Source organism: Oreochromis niloticus, linkage group LG1, assembly GCF_001858045.2.
Source record: "Oreochromis niloticus isolate F11D_XX linkage group LG1, O_niloticus_UMD_NMBU, whole genome shotgun sequence".
Classification (NCBI taxonomy): Eukaryota; Metazoa; Chordata; class Actinopteri; order Cichliformes; family Cichlidae; genus Oreochromis; species Oreochromis niloticus.
Window position 1 is genome coordinate 21,134,126 of NC_031965.2, and position 16,173 is coordinate 21,150,298.

At 38.7% G+C, this 16,173-nt stretch overlaps 1 protein-coding gene across 4 annotated transcripts in view; it reads left to right on the forward strand.

The window, feature by feature from the left end:
• Nucleotides 1-7,356, forward strand: part of cpne7 (copine VII) — a 36,562-nt gene extending 29,206 nt beyond the window's left edge. For all 4 annotated transcript variants that reach the window (XM_003442364.3, XM_025906343.1, XM_025906340.1 and 1 more), the window contains 4 exons: nucleotides 163-214; nucleotides 561-694; nucleotides 1,529-1,765; nucleotides 2,756-7,356. In XM_003442364.3, coding sequence (XP_003442412.1) covers nucleotides 163-214; nucleotides 561-694; nucleotides 1,529-1,765; nucleotides 2,756-2,908 — 576 coding nt within the window. In that variant the 3' untranslated portion in view covers nucleotides 2,909-7,356. The remainder of the gene's footprint in view (nucleotides 1-162; nucleotides 215-560; nucleotides 695-1,528; nucleotides 1,766-2,755) is intronic.
• The last annotated feature ends 8,817 nt before the right edge of the window (nucleotides 7,357-16,173 follow it).

A 16,173-nucleotide genomic window follows, 5' to 3' on the forward strand; every position in this document is an offset into this window, starting at 1 on the left:
CTCTTTTTGATTCTGTTTAGATCAAACGTTCGTATTCACCTAACATTTTTTAACAGAATTGCAGTAAAAAACAAAACATGGAAGTAAAAAAAAGTTGGATTTCTTCACCAAATCCTAAATTGGAAGCCTTTCACACTTTCTCCTCTCGTTCCCCACTCACAGGTGTCCCATGACTTTGCCATTAATTTCAACCCAGAGGATGATGAATGTGAAGGTAGGTTGAAGGGCTTTGTTTACCTCCACTGATAATAGTAGAAATAACACAAACTAATTAGGTGCAACCATTTCTGCATTCGTCTCTCTGTAATTTTGTACTTACTTAAAAGTTAGTGTTTTAATGTGATAATATTTATGGATTTTATATCTGATTGGCTGAAACCTAAAATGTCCGTCTTCAAATTGTGATAAACAACAACAAAATTAATTCAGGCCAAGTTTGTTAGTGTTCAGCAAATGAGTCATCTGACTGTACACTTCAGCCTGCACTTGCTTGTTAACTGACAGGTGTAGATAACTGTGATGATGTTTTCTTCAATTTGCTCCGCTCTCGCTTTGATCAGAGATCCAAGGAGTGGTTGAGGCATACCAGAACTGCCTTCCTAAGATCCAGTTGTACGGCCCTACCAACGTTGCTCCGATCATTAACAGGCTAGCCAAGGTGGCGGCAGGTGACGGCAACATTAAAGATGCTTCTGTGAGTGCACATTTTTACTCTTTTTTTTTTTTTTCCTAGTCTTTTTGTTTTTCCCAGGGTTTCTTTTTGCCTCCCAGTGAAATTCCCCAAATCAGCATTGCTAATAGTAGTAATTTCCTTTGGTCCAAAAGAAGTAGGAGCCCATTATAAAACAAGTAGTACTTTTTAAATTATAGACTGAAGTCATACAGAGCTGAATTGACAGTGTTTCATTCAACATATTTTGATATCATTTACTTTTTTTGTACAGCAGTAAAAGTGCGTCTGATAGAGTTAGTTGCTGCTCATGTTTCCTAATGCTGAGAGTCAGGATTTTGATCCACCGCCTGCACAGACATTGTGTTCTGAACTATTACACATACTGTGATTGCACTGACCTTCATTATAATTTATTCCTAAATGTCAGTCTGCCTTTTGAACAGTAACAGCAAACAAACTTCGACTCATTGGACCAATCCGAAGTGTTTACAGTATATTGTTCCATGTTAATATCCTGGGTCCATGCTGCTCACGTAATTACACACTTGAAATTAATTTTGCGCACACGGACACACATGTGGTGTCTCTGCTTGTGATCTAGTTGTTCTTTATCTTATGCTCCTTTTTTTTGGATTATTTGTTTTGGACTCTGTTGTTTTCTATGTAACATTTTTGACTAACTGACAAAAACACATAATCTTTTCTACTCAGCGGAGGCTGTGAAATGATCCAGAACAGCATGAAAGGCCTCCTTCAGATGACAGCGCACACTGAGCTTAGAACCACATGTTGCGGTTGAAATGGGTTAACGTTAGCATGGATTAATTCACACTGAAAGGTTTTATCTTCTTCCAGCGATACCACATCCTGCTCATCCTCACGGATGGTGTAGTGACTGACATGGCAGACACACGTGAAGCCATTGTACGAGCCTCCTACCAGCCTCTCTCCATAATCATTGTTGGTGTGGGCAATGCCGACTTCACAGACATGCAAATTTTGGATGGAGACGATGGAGTCCTACGCTCACCGAAGGGCGAGCCGGTCCTCAGAGACATTGTGCAGTTTGTGCCCTTCAGAGACTTCAAAACGGTCAGTCCTTCTCTCCATCTGTCTGCTCTTGTTGACTTGTTCAGGATTCCTTTCAATCCCACTCCGTGTGACTGCTGTGCATGGGATGCGCTCAAACATTATTATTATTATTATTTTATTAAGCTCTTGTCATTTGAAAGAATAAACAGGCAGCTTTTGCTGGTTTTTCAACTGCTACAGATGGCCATCATGGACTGGAGGAAATCCAGAAATGTGCACACACGAGAATGGTTTCTTAATGTTGTTACATCCAATTAGTAATTTTTCCGATGTATAATTGCACCGTCTGTTATAGATTCTTGTTCATGTCTCCCTATTTTCTGAAAATATGCACAGAATACACGGAATAACGAGTTAATGCATAAACCAAATAATCAAAACACCATATCAGTAAACACATTTCAAAGTAATGGTGTTCATCGCTTTGCTGGAATTATAGAGACTCGGACAGTCAATGCAAGAAGAACTAAAGCTGTTCTGGCCACTTCTGATGGATCAGAATCATTTTAATTTACTTACTGCATATTAGGTTGGTTTATCAGTCTGAAACTATCAGTTCATGCAAGTCACATGAGTTGAAAATGAATTATAAGATATGTTGTCAGGTTTATGTTGCTGTAATGTATATGTATAACTTTATGCTACTGTGCAACTATAGATTGCCCCTTCATAGTAAGAAAAACACAAATAAATCAGTGACAATACAGTAAAACAAACAATGCAGGACTTATTATTTTGGTTTATGTAACTCCTGGGAGTGAGACAGAACAGACTTTGTACAGAGTAATGCACACAACAGGTGCCATCTAATAGAGTGTCTTACTCTGACCTACTTTTAAAAATTTGTCTAAAACAAAGAACATCGTTATTGCCACCAGAGGCTCTAGATCTAGATGAGAAACCTTATAACCTTTATGTTCCTTATCACAGATTAAAACAATATTTAACAATTGTCTTAACAACTCCAGCTGTTCTCTGACTTTGTTGCAGGCATCACCTGCCGCCCTGGCCAAATGTGTTCTGGCAGAGGTGCCCAGCCAAGTAGTAGAGTACTTCAGCCACAAGGCCATCTCTCCTATGAGTCCTATGAGGGACTTACCGACTCCCATCCTCAGCCCAGTTGCCACCACTCCAACAGAATAACTGCACACCCTGTTCCCGCGACCAAGCTTTGACCACAGCATCAGTCTGGCAAACTGAGAAGGATGCTTGTCTCACTTTGGACATAAACTGGAGAAAAAAACCTTCTAAATGTGTTGTCGCTCGTGTATTTCATTTTTCAAAACAAGCAAAGTGTTTACACAAGGACGGTACTACAGAGATTGCGAGTTGTATTTCTGCGCTCAGTGCGGATTGAGCACTCGTCTCTGACTGTGCAAATCGACCATCCAGCTGTTTCAGCATCAGGAGTCCTGGAGGATTTTTTTCCCCCATGATTTTTATGCATGCAGACAAATCTCTTAGTGACGATCTACTGATCGCGTGCAGGCTTAATATTCTTTGTTGCCCATGAAGTTCAGCTTTTTCCCCTTATACATACAGTGTGTTCAGATATTGTTTTGGAGAGGTACTATACCAGATGATTTCATCGCAATTTGATTGTTTTAACTTAAGCATGGACATGTGGATTGTTTGAAAATACTTAAAATAGTTAATAACAAATAAACAATTTGCCCTGCAAATCAAAATCTGTCTGCAGAATTGGCCAAACAACCCATGACCTGACATTGGAATAAATGAAAACGGTTGCTAAGGCTTAAAAGCTTTTTTTTTTTTTTCCAAAAGGCAGCAACCATAATCAACAAATCAAGAGCAGCCCTCATTGCAAATGCAAGAACTGGCACTACTACTTCTTGGCAAACAAAAACAATTAGTGCCATGTGTGATTGACAGTTGGACTGTACAGGTTGCCAAATGTATGTATCCTGTGTAAAATAAGCGTCTAAATAACAGCTCTGAACCATTTTCCAAGAAAACCTGATGAAAAAACAGCAGCAATGGAAATATCTTTGTTGAGCGCTCTCATGCCAGACTTGTTCATCTTGAACTTCTGTGAAACTGCAAGCGACATAATAACTTCAGCAGTCTGCAATATTTGCTACAGCTTCAGCTCTTGGTATGCTTTTTCAGTTGTAACAGGGAGCCGAAAAGACAGAGCAAGACAGGAACGGAAGATGTGTTTGGGTGGCTGTGTAGTAGCGAAAGGTTGTAAAGCGCTGCCTTTTCTGAGGGTATCCGTGAGCAAAGCTCGAGTAACATACTCTCAAAGAGCTAATCGATGACTGCACCCTATTTTTGGTCTTGTCTATAGTGGCTACGATGTAAGCTGTGAAAGTCATGCTTTTTGTCGGGTGAATCCTTTCCCTCTGAATTGTCCATCTTTGTTTGTTGTCATCTCTAAACCATGCAGGTTGTACTTTCTGCAGTGACTTCTTTTTATAGATATATTTCCGTTCCTTTTTTGTGCTGCCTTTTATATGACATATAATTCTACTTGATGTTTCATGATAAATTTAATGGGTGAGAAAGACGAACCATTAGCGCTGTTATGCACAACTTAATATATCCATTACATTTACATCAGATAGATCAATTTAAAAGAAAAGTATGACTGGTCACCAAATTTCCATTTTCTTCAGCATTTCATAAAAAAAAAAAAAAAAACGTGCTAAAGGTCGATCCGTGATAAACTGTTCTTTATTTCACTTCCACCTAACTCTTGCCTGAAGGTTTCCTGCTTACTGGATTTTACTTTTGCTGTTCTATTGAGCGCTACAATGTTCAGTATATAAAAGACATAACCTTCATTTTTATTTATCCTGCCTGAGCTTTGTCAGATTGTCTTCATATTGTTCAGAGTGTAGCCCGTAACCTGTGTCAGTCAGACAAAGCTGTCATGTTTTGCCCTTATTACTAATGCTACAGTGCTTAAAGCACAGTCTCTAAACTGAAACGCTTCGCAGCAGAAAAACAAGTTGCTGTTTTTTAAAAATATATATATTATTATTGTACTGTAAATACCTGTGTGGATATTGCAATCTAACGAAGAAAAGAGAGACTGTGTGTTTAAGCTACCGGCAATTATTTTTCAAGGGGTGTGCAAAAAGTCAACAGCACCAGAAAGAAGGACATTTTTCGCCTTCAAAAGGCGTCCTCTTGGCATTTAATTAATTTTCATAAGTGTACAAATAACCTTGACACCTCTGAAACAAAAACTTTTGTCTAATCAAGTAACTATTTCCAAAAATGGAGATTTCACCTCAGCATTATATTTTTATTGATCAACACTAATTCTAAAGATTTTTACGTTTTGAATGAAATCTCTCCCTGAACTAAAGAAATCCTATATTTTGCTTAGTATTGTGTTCTCCTTTGGCTTTCCGTTGCATATGCAAAGTTTGCTTTAATGACAGTGTTAATAACTACAAGTTTAAGCCCCACAGAAAGTGTTAAATTCCTCATTAATCATCTGATGACCATTGCTTTAAAACATGATGATACAGTAGTGAGTTTCAGTAAAAATAAATAACATGAACGCTCCACAACTGTCAAGCTGGATAATGTGCAAATTATACTCTTAACACTGTTTGGCTGTTCATTATTTGATATCTATTCCAGTAATGACCCTGTACTTTGTATATTTTATCTACTATGGTGCATTTGCACTGTGAATGATTCTGAATGGCGACAAATGCACTTGGAAAGAAACCACTCTGTCACTGCCAATAAATGTACAGGATGCAAATTTAGTCTTTACAGCTACTCCATCATACACATATCCACTCCAAACTACAAATACTAGTCAGACTTTGATTTGTCCTCTAGAGTTTAACCACCCTTCCCCAGACACAGATTATTGACTTCCCATGAAAGCACCTAAACACAGTTACCTCTGCTGTCGGCTGCTTTTTGAACTTTGACGATCAGCTATTGAGGATTCTTCTGTCACTATAGATCACAGGATGAGGCCTATTGATTCAGCAGGCCTTGATTCAGAGCCGTACTCGGTTACTCGAATGTAAATAATCCTGGAGGGAATTGTGTCTCACAGCTGAAGCGTAGCTCCATGTTACCAATTTACAGCGGGGTAGGAATAAATGCAAAAATTAGGAAATACTCGACTGGAATCATCTGCATCTGAAATTTTAGGTTGTTTATTCAGAAGTTTTGACTTTCCTGCATGATGAATAATTGTTTTGCTGTTCATGCATCTTAATACAGTCCTTATTATTCTCCTGTAAATGATTTACAGCACAGAAAATGTTGCCATTCTTGGATAATTACTGTAACAAAAAGCATTTTTTAAGAGATTTTGTCAATGAAGCAAGCTTTTTACTTTATCACAATTCTTTAGCTGCCACTTATTCTAATGAAATATGGCAGGAAGTGCAGATATCAACTAGTATTTCTGTTCCTTGAGGGCAAACCAGCTCCCTTATTAATAACTAGAAGACATCCATGTTCATTCTGTGATTTGTGCCTTAACCTGGCAATACGCTTTTTATCCCCTGTAACTTACAGTATCTCACTCTACGCAACTCTGCCTCAGGTTATGAGCTGCTCCGGCTCAAATGGTTCATTCCCTCGTACCTTTAACATTTGCATGAGATGGGATTTTAAAAATGATTGGTAATTAACCACAGAATTCAGGCTAAATGTTATCCCTTATAAGCAACTTTAGTTTGCTTTTATCATCAAAAATGCTTCGTGGCTTATCTAAATTACAAGGGGTGTTTGATGGTTGTACAGCAGTGGATGGGTCTTCCATGCTTCACCAGATTTTCCACAAACAAATCTTCAAAATCTTTACTCAAATCAATTAAAGATCCTATTCTGTTTCCATTTCCTTTTAACTACAATGATTCAAATATGGAATGCTGAAATAATAATTGTGTGCTTGTTTGCAAGAACTGCCCTGAACACAGGCATCATCAAGGCTCAACAAACTTAATTGGATTTTTTTTTTTTTAAATAAAATAAACGGCATTCTTGTTCTAATGAGAATTTATCTACTGCACCATAATGGTGCAATCAAGAGTTAACTAAAGCAGTAAGACCGCAGTTCATGTGCCCATCTTGCTCTGCAGATTGAAAAAAAAAAAAAGCTGTGAGGAATTCACTGAGCTGCTTATTCTCCCTTATCTATTCTTGCACTATTGTCAGACAAAATTAACAAGTCATAGGTTTTACACCTCCTCGTTGTATCGGAAATTTCCCATGCACTCTCTCTCTCTCTATCTTTCCCCTGCTCAGCAGAGTAGGGTTTACAGTCCATAGCTGTAATATGAACCTGGTGTAACTGCCGGCCCCGTGGCCAACAAGGATCCCATGCATCATTAGTAAATATTTGATTTCTTTAAAGGGAAAAAGGGATTTATTGCATGCATACTTTTATTGTTACGCTGTGCTGTACAGTCATTCCTTTGGATTTTATGATATGCTAATATGCAAGCCTGCATTTGCACAAACCTCTGTTCCTGTAGTTTATGCTCTTTGTCTTGCAGTTAGGTAAATAAATCTCATCATTTAAGTGAAAATGTCTCTGGGGTTTATTGTAATTAAATAAACGATTAATGATTAAATGATTCAAATCTCAAATCAGCATTAATCTGTTTCTTTTGTCATCTAGCTTCTTCTGATCCTACTCATATATTCCAGTGATCATCTCACAAAACATTTCCTCGCCTCACGCTGCCACACAAGCAGGATGAAAAGAAAAGAAAGCGATACTGATGTGCTTGGTAAAATGTAGGTTAGGCTATCATCTACACATTTGCTTTGTGTAGTTTGCCGATGCTGTGAGTACCTTGCATGGAAAGAGGGACTAAGCCTACTCTTTAATTCCATCAGACAGCTCCTTTCATTTAACGGCTATTGTTGAGAGCGCTGAATAACGGTTGTTTCCATGGTGACACCTACTTGTGGGGAGACGTAGACCTTCATTTTTGTCAGATTCAGGGACAAAGATGCAGGATGTGGCGAGGACTCTGGCAGGAGGTCATCTGCACATGTTTTATGAACGGAGGAGGGGGTTTGATTGTGATGAAAACTGTCTTTATCAAGGCCACTAAATGTCCAGGGTGGCTTTGAGCCTCAGGTGGGCTCTGAGTCCAGTATAGACTGCTTTTCCTTCTTTCGCTCTCAGGCTCTCTTCTGCAGCACTTTTTGTGCCTGGTCGACTGATTTATGGCCACAATTAGAGAACACTCACCATCACTTAACATTCACTGGCAATAAAATCAACAACAGGCTTCCACCCTGGGACAAGGTGCTGTTGTTTAGTGAAAGCAGCTCATCGCCTCCATGTTATCACATTACTTTTAATGCCTTTAAACTCAGCTGGGCTTCCCTCGCCCTGGTATTACTTGGAGGTCTATCTGGAGGTGCCGCAAAAGCAGGAAGGACAGGAGGAGGACTCATTGGTTTTATTCTCAGTGGCTGGTTGCCCGTAATGAGGAAATGACTAATAAGTGATGGAGAATGGGAAATCTCTGTAGTAATTAGCTACTCCCCCTTCCCCGAGGGAACAATACACACCTTTGAAATGCTTCCAGTAAGCTTACCCAGTGTTATCTCTCACATGCTCGCTATTCTCCTGTTACTTTGTGCACATACTATGGAGCACATTGTCTATGCGTGAACATACAACTGAGTCACATGTTGAAGACTAAAGTTGTTAATAATGCTTTTGTGAGGAGCACCTGTGCAAGTTACAAAAAGGAAAAGCAATTCCTACGATTACATTATATTATCTTCAAATGATGCCGTGTTCCCAGGCACCAGCAGCTTTCTCAGCACCCTTGGTCGATCATGCATGCAGAGAGCTTGATTGAAGCGAGTCTCTTCAAACATGTCAATAGATGAGTCATCTGGAATCAGGATTCAAGCAGCCTGATAAGGAAGAAGAAAAGACACAGCGCCACAGAGGAGAATGAAGTTTGGATTCAGAGTTCAGTTAAATTCACTTTGAGAAAATGTTGTGCAGTCAAACAATGTCATCCCGTGGTCCTGAATCGTGCCTCATTTGTTATCGCACTCTCCCGCACCCTCGTGCCGTCCACTGACATTCTCTCTTTTCATTTCAATTTTCGCATTTATTTTGCAATTCAAGAGCCATTGTTACTGCTTGGGAGAAAACAAAAACCCTTCAGCATTCAGAAACTATCAGCATTCAGTGTAAGTTTTCCCATAACACGAACACTTAATGTGAAACCCCTCATCATAATACTGTGAGACCTTAGGAGGCTGCGTGCTTGAGATAAATGCTAATGCAAGGGCGACAATATGGTCACGGTGACAATGCTAATATACTTTTGGCAAGAAATGTTTACTAGGTTCATCATCTTTGTTTGCATTTTCATGCTAAATATGCAAATTAAACAAAAAAATGCAGGTGAATTTGATGGGTAGGTCATTAATTTTATATAATAAATCAAATGAGAAAACTGCAATGATGACAATTGCAGGAGATTTAAAGTTAAGGGATCACTAAAGTTATTACACTTTCATCTATCCATTCGACCCTTATTCAATCTCGAGAAATCATGTGTGGACAGTCCTCTTTTGTTCAGTGGCATCTGTCAACACAAAAAGAAAGGAGATAAAGCACAAAGAGAAGAGGCATTATCACAGCTGGTTAAATAAAAATCATGGAAACTTCCCGTTTAGTCAACATGGTCTGTTAGACAAGATAATTAAAATGCAAATTAATATGAGTAACCATAAAAAATTGCAAATAAAATAAATATTCCACCCATCCACTTTTTTTTTTTGTTTCTGCTTATCCGATGCTGGAGCCTATCCCAGCTGAGAGCCTGGGTACACCGTGGACAGGTCGCCAGCACTCATTTTTACACCCACGTCCAATTTAGAATCACCAATTAACCCAACAGGCTGTCTTTGTACTGTGCAGAGGAAGTAAATATTCGACTGATAAACGAGGTAATTAAAATGTGAAATAAAATACAGTGGAGTGAAACTAGTAGAGGTACACAGATTTAAAAAATAAAAACTTAAAAAAAAATCACATTTCTAAAAGGTTTAAATGTGTTGGGTTTTGTATTTTTCCTACTGGAGTTGGGAGAAAAGAAATTAAAGGCAGCCTCTTCATGTTCAGAGCTAAGAAGAGTGCATCTGAAAGGTGAGGCTTTAATTTTCCAGTAGGGACTGCTGCCAGTGAATGTCACATCTCTCTTTAAGCGAAGCCCACCTGATGTAATTATATGTAATGAGATGATATGTACTGTAGACATTGTCAGGTGTAAGACACATAAGATGTTAAGAGGATACATGCCTATAAATCATCTCCGTCTAGACAAAATGGCCCAAGAAGGAAGCTCATTATACAAAAGAAAACTAGTACAGTCTCTGTGCCACAGCCCTAGATTCTACATCTCTGACACCAACAGATATAGTCGTATAAATTAGACTCCCTCATGAAATCACAACTTTAACTCTTCTGTTTCCCACCGGCAAAGCTTCTCCCTTCCCTCTCACTTCCATCCTTTCAGCTTTGATAAACTGAAGTGGAATAACTAAAAAGATGTGAGAATCCTACCTGCAATGGAGTCACACAACCTTGGCGTTATCAATACAGAGATCTAGATGAGTTAAAGTGGGGGAGCCATCTTACAGTCTTTCAAAATGTTTTATTTTTTCACCGATGCCACCCTCTTTTATTTCTCGAGTAGCATGAGCAGACGTGATCATGGATCACTGGCTGCTTCATTTTTGTTAAAAGTTAAAAACAAGCAAAAATACTGTAATTAAAGGAGCAAAAGAAAATACTGTCCTGATTCTTCTGCAAAGGAGGTTTTGTTTTTGGTAGATTGTGTCTGTAAGCATGACAGCTTAACATGTTTTGAATGCATCCTGATAAAACTTTGTAGGGGTGCAGATCGGGGTCATGTTAACAATCTCCAAAAGTTGAATCTGTTCATCTGGACGTAGCATTTTGTGGGAGAAACGTTTCGTCACTCATCCAAGTGACTTCTTCAGTCTCAGCTGACTGCAGGTTTCCCCAAACCTTATAAACAGTACATTTGCATAATGACTGAAACCATGTTAACAATCCATTAAAATTTGGCTACCATGGTCTTCATGTTCAACTTAATGATTTATTGAATAAAAATTGACAAAATACCTTATACTGATTCTTACAAATGTATAGTGTTTATTGTCAACATATAAAAAGTACCATATAATGATTTCAAATGTCATGCCACAGTTGACCTCTGACCTCTCCTTCAAGGTCAATAAATTGATTTTAAGGTCAACAGTGACTTTTCAATTATAAAATTAGAATGCATGTACTATAATCCTGAATAATTATTATTTCTTATATACATTATGAGTTGCGCTTTATTTTTGTTTTCACTGGACTACACACTTTTTAAAAGTATGTTTAAAAAGAACAAAGAAGACATGCAAGAAATAATACTGTTCTCTTAAAAGTATATACTGCATAGAGACAGAGCTGCCTTGGTGGAGGTTTTCTTGTTTGACTTTGGATTTACACTGAATTTGATCAGGACCTGTTGCAGTCAGTTTTTGTGTTTACTCATTCACCAGATACAGTGTTAACGCTCACCTGGGAATGTACACGCCATGCTCTCACAAGGCATAAAAAGCACTGGGTCACTTTTTCTGACTCTTTTCATAATAAGACGACAGACGTGCTGGAATACTGCTTCACAGTTTCATTGGGCAAAGGTTACTTTGGATTTTTGCTAGATTATGTAACTGAGGAACCTGAAGGGGAAAAAGTAATCTATAGAGGAGCTGCAAATATTCTGCTGGGTTGGGATGATTGGCAGTTATGTGCTAATCGGGTTAAATTGAGCGGTGTACACATGCTCGTGCTAATTGTTGGAATCAGCAGTAGAGCTGTACAAATGCAGAAATGTTATGATGTTGACTTTATAATAAAAGGAATGAGCCGATGATGCTGTTCAACACATGATCAAACAGTTCAAGTTACACTCCAGTGCACATCCACTGGCCACTTTATTAGACATACCTGTTGTCAGAAGTATTTAATCAGCCAATCACATGTTAGCAACTCAGTCCATTTAGGCATGTGGACATGGTCAAGGCATGGTTATTAGCACCAGATAGACTGGTATGAGTGTATCAAAAACTGCTGATCTACTGGGATTTTTCCACATAACTGTCTCTAGGTTTTGCAGAGCATGGTGTAAAAATGCTTTGTGGATCCCAAAGGAAAATGGTCACACTGCTCTGAGCTGATAGAAAGGCAACATTAACTCAAATAACAGGTGGTTGCAATCAGGATATGCAGAAGAGCATCTCTGGATGTACAACATGTTGAACCTTGAACTAGATTGGGCTACAAGAGTAAAAGACCACACAAGGAAGCCACAACTGTCAACTATGAGGTACAGCTGGTGAAATAGGTGAAACTAACAAAAGAATATAAAACACCTGAACCTAAACCATCTGAGCATTGATCAAATAGTACAACCCACATCAGCTGACCATTTCCACTGTGCACCCATCTTCTGATAGCTGTTTCTAGCAGGTAACATGTCAGAAAGCTCAAACTGGTTTCTTGGACATGACAATGTATCTACAGCAGCTGTGCAATACTATTGTGTCAGTAAATCCTTACTATTAAGAATCAAGGTAATTCTAAAGTCAATAAGGGTCCAACCTGGTACTGGCAAAATGTAACTAATCTCCAGTTAATCTTATGTTGAACATAACTGATTTCTGTTGTGCTATACTTTTAGCTTAGTTTCTCCCATCAAAACACTGTATTATATTCTACTGTTCTGGGCATTTTTGCATATCAATTCATCTTATTTAAACAAATCAGTGACAGAAAGTGTTATGTTCATGTTAAAAAAAAAAAAGAGAGAATCCCCCTTTCTCACTTTTGTGCATTGGCATTTAAAAGTCAAGAAAAGAGCAAGAAATGCCAGTATCATTGATAACACACTCAATCCTCACTGAAGCACACTGCAAGCAAAAGAGAGTAAAGCACATCACAAATGAGCTTTACAAAACACACACACACACACACACACACACACATATATATATATATAAAACACACCCAGCATGCCCTTGCGGGCGGTTTATCCTTCAAGCTCGGGTCCTCTACCAGAGGCCTGGGAGCTTGAGGATCCTGCGCAGTATCTTAGCTGTTCCCAGGACTGCGCTCTTCTGGACAGAGATCTCCGATGTTGTTCCCGGGATCTGCTGGAGCCACTCGCCTAGCTTGGGAGTCACTGCACCTAGTGCTCTGATTACCACGGGGACCACCGTTACCTTCACCCTCCACATCCTCTCGAGCTCTTCTCTGAGCTCTTGGTATTTCTCCAGCTACATTTATCACTACACCCGCCTTCTTCTGTTTGTCTACAAACAATGTGTCCAGTTGGGTAGCCACCACCATTTTGTCCGCCTGTATCTGGAAGTCCCACAGGATCTTAGCTCGGTCATTCTTCACCACCCTTGGGGGCGTCTCCCACTTTGACATCAGGACTTCACTTGGTTATATATATAAAGACCAGTGTGCATCTGTGATTCACCATAAACCTGCAACAGACAACCTTGAACATGCATTTTTTATGTAGCAGAATCAATTATTTGATATTTCATACACATTTCTTTCCAACATAAGGCCTAAGATGGAAAAAGCTTATTATATAAAAAGACTGATGTCTTTGTCAGTTTCATCCCAGGTTACGTGATTCAAGTTCTTTCTTCTCTTGATGAGATGTATTGACCGGAAAATTACATTGCAAATCAAGTTCTTCCACATTTATTGATCTCAGCGTGTATTTACAAGAGTGAACGCTATTCCTACTCATGAGGAGAATCCCACAACAGCACCAAGGTGTGTTTAAATTGGGTTTGTGAAGAGGCTGCATTGATTGGTGATGTCACTGAGCTGAAAAGAAACCTTCTCAGAATCTCTAAATATGTTTGTTGTGAGGTTTGGGTTCAAATCTGTTTTTCACAGGGCCTATATGACACCTGTTTATGGTTGTGTAATGCCATTTAGGAACCAAACAGAAGCTAACCTTTTACTTACTTCCCCGTTCCTTTCTACTGGGCTGTTTTTTATTTGTTTGCTTATTTTTTGTTTGTCACAGACTCATGATGTATTTTGTTTTGCACCTTTTTTGCACCTTCCCCTTTAATGATCTTTATTGATCAGGGATGGCAACAACTGCCTGCTCTCTTTCCTTATTGGTAGAGTTTTAATTGCCTATATTTCCTAAAGTTGTATAATGAGAAACACGACAAACTATTAATATCAGAAATGTCTTTTAATAGTTTAGGAGTTAAATTTATTGTGTGTGCTCAATACGTCTGTAGTAATCCCTGTTTTCACAGCATCGGTTTTTACAGCAGAGAATGTGAAATAATTATATAATTCACTCTCATTTGTCTTGGGTGTAACCTGGTTGTTGTTATTGCTGATTACAAGAGAATCAAAACTCTGAGCTGAGTAATAAACACACAGTTCTCTAATGTTTCTTATAGATAAACGTATTGATAAAACGTAGTCAAATAGATTTTTGTCATCTTTAAATATTTCTTTGACCATCAGCCAGCCAGTCAGTACTTTAAGCCACACTTCTTCTTTTCTTCTGATTGAGTTTTCTGTTCACCCACTGTCACTTCAGAAGAATAACTCTCACCTGTGACTGTTACATCACCTTAAATTTCCTGATAATCAGTCCCTGCAGGAGATCTATACATTCTTTCTTCATGTTTGCTTGTGTTTTGTTCATCCTTCCCTGCACCTCTACCTTTGCCTGCTCTCTGTGTTTTGTGACCATGAACTTGATGTTTGTGAGTAAAGCTTACTTTTGCTTTTACAAACTGCCTCTTAGGTCCTCTCAACTAAACTCTGATACACTTTTCAAAAAGCTTCAGTGCTTTTTGCGGATTGATGCTTTTAAACTGGACTGAGCACTTGTTTGCAGCAATTTTAATGGTGACACTTGTTTGGCTGTATTTTGTGCATTTAGCAATTTAACAACAACACAGAAAGGGCAGAATGCATATGCTTCTCTTTGCAAAACCACCGTGAGAAATTAACATATAAAAATAAAAAACATAATGCCTTGCATTCATGGTCTTTGTTTTGAGTAAGTGAACAATTTACAGCCTCCAGTGGCTCACTGCCTCCGCAGGAGATAAATTGGCTTAATTTTGTCCATTGCCCAGCCTGCATGGCTCCATTGCAGACTCCAGAAAAACCATAAAACAAGCTACTAGCACACAGATGCCAATAACTCTTCCTCTATGATATCTGAACAATACAGGAGGATACCAGTGAGTTCCCTTTTTTACTACTTGCTTTATTTAACTTTCAGATCTCAGTAAAGCTTTAAATCACAGTCTGTAATGTACAACATAATTACCCGGGTGTTATGTAGTAATCTTTTGTTCAAACTGTTCACATATGGGAGAAGATGTGAAGGTAACAATTCAGAATTTAACAAAGAACTTACATGGATTTTATGGCTTTTTCCTCTTTTTTCCTGAATGAGCATTCAGTTATGTACAGTCACAGCAACAAAAGAAAGTGCACACTCTTTAACGTCTAAGATTTTTTGCAGCAGGACGTATGAAAAATAATCTGGTTCTTAGCAGGTCTTAACATTAGATAAATGCAACATCAGATGAACTAAAAAACATTTTACCCTGTTGTCATTATTTAATGAAAAGAAGCAGTGTGTGAAAATCTAAGTACAACCTTACTACTTCCATCAAGAGGGTAAGTAACAGACAGGTGCTGCTAATCAAATGCGCTTGATTAACTGATCATCAGCAAGTGTGACTACACCGCTCTACAAAAGCAGAGGTTTGGGCAGTTTGGTGAACTGGAACATTCAGGTCCATGTGAGCACAATGCCAAGGACGAAAGACATCAGCGATGAATTTAGAGGAAATTGTTGCCGCCCATCAATCTGGGAGGGGTTAAGAGGCCATTTCCAAACAATCAGAAGTTCATCATTCAACAGTTAGAAAGATTATTCACAAGTAGAAAACATTCAAGAGAGTTGTGAATCTCCCCAGAGGTTGACATCCCAGCAAATCACTCCAAGGTCAGACTGTACAATGCTCAGAGAAACTATTAAGAGCTACATCTCAGACCCTACAGGCCTCAGCATATTAAATGTTAAAGTTCATGACAATTAGAAAAAGGCTGAACATATATGACTTGTTTGGAAAAGCTACCAGAGAAAGAACGTGGAGAAAGAACAACAAAAAAACAGCTTAGCTTAGCTTGCAAAGTTGCCTGAACAAACCACAACAATTCTGGAGGAATGTGCTTTGAACAGATGACACCAAAGTGAGAGATGTTTAGCTGTTATGGCCCGCACTGTGATTGGACAAAACCAAACACAGCATATCAACACAAA